Source organism: Eucalyptus grandis, chromosome 7 (assembly GCF_016545825.1).
Source record: "Eucalyptus grandis isolate ANBG69807.140 chromosome 7, ASM1654582v1, whole genome shotgun sequence".
Taxonomy (NCBI): domain Eukaryota; kingdom Viridiplantae; phylum Streptophyta; class Magnoliopsida; order Myrtales; family Myrtaceae; genus Eucalyptus; species Eucalyptus grandis.
The window spans coordinates 50,644,879-50,650,681 of NC_052618.1; the positions used below are offsets into that span (position 1 = coordinate 50,644,879).

Consider the following 5,803-nt stretch of genomic DNA (forward strand, 5'->3'; position numbering starts at 1 on the left):
ACTTTTCATGCACATGGCAAGGTGCTTATATCATAAAAATTATTGCTTATATCACTTAACGTAATTAGCCAATAAAAAATGTTTTCATTATCGACAAAAATTTAGGTCCAAACATTTTCATGAGTCATAAAAGTATCTTTTGTTCATTTGTTATTGTTAGCGATTTTAGTGGAAATGTTTGTCAAATTCATTTTCCACAAGACAAACACACCCGTAATGTCAAATAGCTTCAATGTTTAAAACTAGGAGAGGGAAATTTGAAACAGACGTTTTACTTTAGTTTTTGCATGTGTGAAAATGAGAAAACACCGTCTCTGTCTTCCGCGGTGTTGCTAGGTCATTGGATGTGGGAACCAAAGAAGATTTGCGTAAAAAATTGAATGCAGTTCTAGCGGATAGTTTTCAATTTTCACCCATACTACGACTTAATAATGGATTAAATTACAAAAAAAAGGTAATAAAATCATAGCAGCTTGACATATTTCATTCCATATATATAATTTGCAGCTTGCTTAAATTATATTTAAAAGAAGGTAATGAAGGAGGTGATGTATACTCATATTTAAATCAATCTCAGTTGGTTATTTATGTGGAAAGCATACAACTTCCAAATCATGATTGTTAGCTAATCATATTTCATAGCGTGAGGCGAGGGAAAGCAAGTCAAAGTCATCCTTCATCTTGCTCGCTTCATTGCATTTCCCAAGTCCTCTTTTAACCAAAGAAAGGGACAAGGCAAATGCGGACAAAACCTACTCCAAAAAATTAATAAATAAATAAAAGACTGTAGTCAACGTTCAACTTTGGAGTGATTCTTGTTCTTCCCCTGAATTTCCTCGAAGGTGTGTGAATGTGAGGTAATCATGTATACCTATCTCTAGGGGACATCATAATTACAAACACTTAGGTTATGTTCACGGCGAGACAAGAGACCGGTCTTTATTGTGGAAATGTTGCATAGATTAATTTATAAGTGACGCAACGGACAGTGCTAATCATAATTTGGAGCTTTTGGATGAAAGTGTGGCTACTTGTGTTTTCTAGTAAGACTTGATATAGGGTTCTCATAGTTTTTCATAGATATTTTAAGAAATTTTGATGTTTGTTGTAAATTTGATATGCATTGAACTTTTCATTTTGTTTATTAACTCCAAGTAACTCTTATTTATCTATACATTTGCTGCTCTATAACTATACATTTTTTTCTTTTTCCCTTGAAATGAAAAGGAGTGACCTAATATAAGTCATGATACATGAATGTGAACACAAGAATATGTGATGCATTCAATTGCTAGCCTCATGAAAGGTTTGAAGAGGGTCGACATTGATTTGTCAAGCTATGGGTTGCTTGGAATATACATCAATATCCTAATAAAATTTGTCAAATTTTCATCTTTGTCCTAATTCATAATGTGTTTTCTTCTCTCATGCTTGCTCTGCTCATGGTGAGTTTATTGAGTCCACGTTAGTCCAATTATTTTCATTGATCCAGGGGAACAATAGTACGAGAGTGCTATTAAAAGGAGTAACATGAAAAACTAACAAGATTTTTGCCTTTTGCCGAGGATCAAACTTGTCATTTTCCGGCCTAACATATAACGAACCGTTAGACTGATTTGGAAAATTCTGATTTCATCAGCTTTTATTGGATAGAAACTACATAAACCAAAGGTATGTCGGTGCTCTATCACGTGTCTTCCGGAGCAATACTAAGATAAATGGAGTACTATTGGCTCTTTGACCCTTCCCTCTTTCATCCATTGACTGAGATAAGACATCAGTGGCCCAAAACACAAAAGAACAAAAAGGAATAAATTCAGTGACACCCGTACCAACATATATAAGACTTCAAAATGAGTTTAAAAATCCTGGGTCCTGCTGCACAATAAACAAAAGCAAAGGATCAACACATGAAGAAAACAGATCCTTTACCTTCACCAGCCAAAAGATTGCAAGGTCAGTAGCAAATGCAGGAAAGAGATCCAGAAGAAAACCATATGAAACCGTTTATTACTTACAAGCATATACCATCCTGGAAACTATATGCATGCCATTAGCGGGAAGAGCTGAAAGATTGTCTTTAACACAAATTAACTATAGTCATGCGTCATCTTTTAACATGTAAACACAATGATTTCATTCGGCAAAATTGGCCACCCATGTCATGAAGTGCGTGGTATTCTCAAATTGGAGAGTCGCAAGCTGACAAAGCCATTTAAAGGATCGCAGCCTTCAGCCACTAATCATATGTGAAAGACAGCCAAATGTCATGTGAATCAGCAACTACTGTCCTATTCGGCAATACTAACATTTCAGCCTTCCCGTTGTTCACATGAAGAGCACAGACAATCATAATGAAATGAGAGAAAGCAGTGTGCGATGATATACTCTATCTTCAAGCCAACTTTGAATGGTAGTTGCAGATCACTTCTTTTAGGAACACTCTTGGAGAAATCGAGCATTTGATGATGTTAACCTACATTCTGACAAATACAGGTCATTGTCTTCATTTTCAGAGTCTACAGCAACCCAACCATCATGATTCACTTCACCATTGGATTGCACAGCTGCCACATCACTATTATCCTCTTCTGCAAGGAAATGGAGATCCACAAACATTGAAGACACATTCTGTGAGAGAGTAGTTTCTAAATCTGGATCGGCATGGTGAGTATAACTGAAATGGAATGGAAGTCCTGATCTCCAACCATTGAAGAGGGGAGAGACTGTGAACTTCTAATAACTCTGTAGAGATTTTGCTGACTACTTGCAATTTTCACTAAAGACATGGAACTACCCTGAACAGGATAAGACTCCTCATTAAGACATGCTAGTCGGCAAAAGCACTCATAATTAGAGGCAGACAACAAGATGGCTCAAAAAGAACATAAATGTTCCTACAGTTGACAGCAACAAGGTATTTTAGTAACTAAAATATCACCTTTCCTGGAAGTTGATTGATCAAACCATTTGCGATTCAAAATATGAATCTGACCCCATCTTTTAGCGACCTTGTATTTATCTTCTGGAGCTTACAGCCAGTCAAGGGCATCGTAGTGGTACACACAGTGCTACAGAGCATCATATATGAGGCCAATAGAAAGATTCAATGGTAATAACATTGCTGAGCAATGTGCTTTGAGCAACCAACAGGCAGTCCTAACTCACACTGGAAAAGCGAGAACTGGCTGAGGATCTTTTAACAATTAGCGGTTCAAATTGTACATTGTTTAACACCTTGTTTCCTTGAACCACAGAACACAATTCTTTAGGACTGATTTAGAAGTCAAAGTCAATGATATTGTCATGCCAGGAAGTTTCACTGTTTCTCATCGTAATCAAATTCCCAAGTAAAAGGACATTACCAAAAACCAAGATTAAATCAAGCATAGCTATTTCCTATTTCAAACTATAATCGTCACTAAACCTTGAAATGATATAGATCTTCTTTTCAAACTCTTAAATGTGTTTTCATATGCGAAGACAAGATAAAGATATGTGCATTTTGACACAGTGATCTGATATCAAAAGGAAAATATGCAAGCAAATCACTGGACCTTAATCTTGAAGAATCAAAGGATATTTCTGCAATTAAATGAGTGCACTTCCTGGTCAATTCTGCAGAATATCTCCCACCATTTTGTGTAATATGCTTCTGAATCTCCTTCCGTGCGTCTAAGATCATGAAGGACATAAAAATTGAAGAACTGGAGGACAACCAACAGCAGCAGCTATATCAAACAATCAGTACCTGCAGGAATTCTTGTGACATTCATTGTCAATCCAGAAAATGGAAGAACTCTACAAGACCCTTGAGGTACAACACGGTGCTCAATACGGCATTGGTATAACCAATTAATGGTGACAACAGGTCACTTCAGAACATTTAAAGCCCACTGCATGATGACAACATTAATTGATAAATACAATTTATCTCTCAAGATGGGATTCATAAGAGAATTTGCACAGAGAATATTCAAAAAAAAAAAAAAAAATGGAGGAAACTCTTCCTAAGTTCAGCCAACTCAATCAAAGTACTACCCATGATGCTTCCCATACTCAGTGAAAAAGCATAATTAATCTCATTTAAAGTGAATTTAACCTTAACAAGATACAACAAATTCGTTACTCTTAAACTAAATTCAAATTATTAACTCCAAGACCTAAACCCTGTATTTTGCAGCCAAAATATTCTTCGCAATTACGAAGCTAACATCTGCTAAAGTTTTGGTCTGTAGAGCTTCCCCCGTTGAAGTAACCAATTTCTCAATCTCAGCCTGCAGACTCACGGAAATGGTGAAACAATAAGAGAGACGACAGGCTGCCACCATATTTGTTCAGACAAAAGCATGTCTGAAGGCAAAAGAATCAAGGGGTCACGTAGAAGGACACATGGATAAGTATAAGTGATGCGCCACGCTGAATTTGAGTGACGAGTTACGACAAAGATTACATGCTAAAAAATCATACAAGGCCAGGCTTATCTAGGAACAGGCATACCTCCTCATCCATCTCAAATCCAGGTGCAAGGACTTCGACACCATCCATCGCAAGACAAACAAGTACACCCTTTTTGAGGTAGAGGTCTCCGTTCTTTCGCACGCGAAACCACCACACACTGCGGACCTGCAAGAAATATCCCCCATCAAAAGTAAACATTTTTTTCCCAGGCGGAAGAACTCCTCTCGACTTGCTTGACCAGCACATTGACCCCAATGCCTCCGCTTTCATTTCTCAACTGCAAGTCCTGGTTTAGCATTTAGCAGCCTCGAGGAAAAACCAGAAGAGAAGACTAGGACGAGAACAAGATCTTTACCGACTAGCTTACAACCCTTTCGCCTGAAGATCCTCGAACTTCTCAAGACGTAAAACAACCTCAAACCCAATTCTCAAAATGATCCCAAAAGCCGTTAGCGCTGCCCAATCCCAACGTACTCACGTGATCGAGGAGAAGAAACAGCGTGAAAATCGCGGGGCCCACTCCTGGAAGGGTCGCAGCAGACGGAAGGCCTCAGCTCCGTTCAGCTTGAGCGCGTCGAACAGCTCGGGAGGCACTCAAGTTCCTCGACACGAACACGTTCGCCCCCCTGAAAGGGCTTCGTCTTCGCCATTTCCTATCTTCCTTCGCCGGCAGCGACTTCCTCGACAGATGATCGGTCTCGTTGCTAAGGATTTCTGCGAAATCCAAATGCATGTGCGTGAGAGAGAGAGAGAGAGAGAGAGAGAGAGAGCAACGATGAAGTGCGAAGGGAATCGGAAGTTGGAAGAGGATGAAGGAGGAGCGACTTGGGGAAGAATTGAGTGGAGTGAGCTTTTTCTGAATTCTTCCCCAAATTGGGATGGATTAGGGTATGAGAAAGCGAGGGAATGGGGTTTTTCTTGCGCTCTTTTCGGATTTTCCTTTTTAATTCCCCTTTTTTGTGCTATTAATTTTGTGGATAATTTCTCAAAAACCCCCCAGCTTTCACGCCGTTGCATGACTGCTCTCGAACTGTGAAAAAGTTACGCACTATGCCCGCGCCGGCGACACGAGCCATGAAAGAAAATAAAAGAAAAGAATAAAAGCAAAGAATTCAAAAAGAAAAAATTTTAAATTGCAAAAACTTATCCATGTCAACATTGACATGATAAATGATCAATATTCACATTAGCAATTTTCAATCAAAATTAGTCAAAAGAATTACATTAACGATTTGTCAAAAGTTTTAAAATTAAATTGACCAAATTTAAAAATTTATAATCGAATTGGCATCCGTTGATGATTATTTTGTCAATTTTCCCTAAGAATTTAGTCACATGTCTA

General features: G+C 38.2%; 1 protein-coding gene and 1 long non-coding RNA gene across 12 annotated transcripts; both read right to left on the bottom strand.

Moving 5' to 3' along the window:
- Positions 1 to 1,987: 1,987 nt before the first annotated feature.
- LOC108954932 lies at positions 1,988 to 3,577 on the bottom strand. Of its 2 annotated transcripts, none has more exons than XR_005553317.1 (2): positions 2,942 to 3,577; positions 1,988 to 2,591 (listed from the first exon to the last, which is right to left on the bottom strand). It is a non-coding gene; the product is annotated as an uncharacterized LOC108954932 (long non-coding RNA). The 2 variants fall into 2 exon arrangements; XR_005553318.1 differs by having other exon boundaries at positions 1,988 to 2,798.
- A 6-nt stretch (positions 3,578 to 3,583) lies between these two features.
- LOC108954931 lies at positions 3,584 to 5,417 on the bottom strand. Of its 10 annotated transcripts, none has more exons than XR_005553316.1 (3): positions 4,940 to 5,413; positions 4,501 to 4,618; positions 3,584 to 3,751 (listed from the first exon to the last, which is right to left on the bottom strand). XR_005553316.1 is itself a non-coding variant. In XM_039318282.1 (3 exons), the coding sequence occupies exons 1-3, from the start codon at positions 4,729 to 4,731 to the stop codon at positions 3,737 to 3,739; spliced, it is 354 nt and encodes a 117-aa protein (XP_039174216.1). In that variant the 5' UTR covers positions 4,732 to 4,809; the 3' UTR covers positions 3,584 to 3,736. The 10 variants fall into 10 exon arrangements, 1 of the variants encoding a protein (XP_039174216.1); XR_005553314.1 differs by having other exon boundaries at positions 3,584 to 4,277; positions 4,501 to 4,626; XR_005553310.1 differs by having other exon boundaries at positions 3,584 to 3,896; positions 4,501 to 4,626; positions 4,817 to 5,408.
- Positions 5,418 to 5,803: the final 386 nt, after the last annotated feature.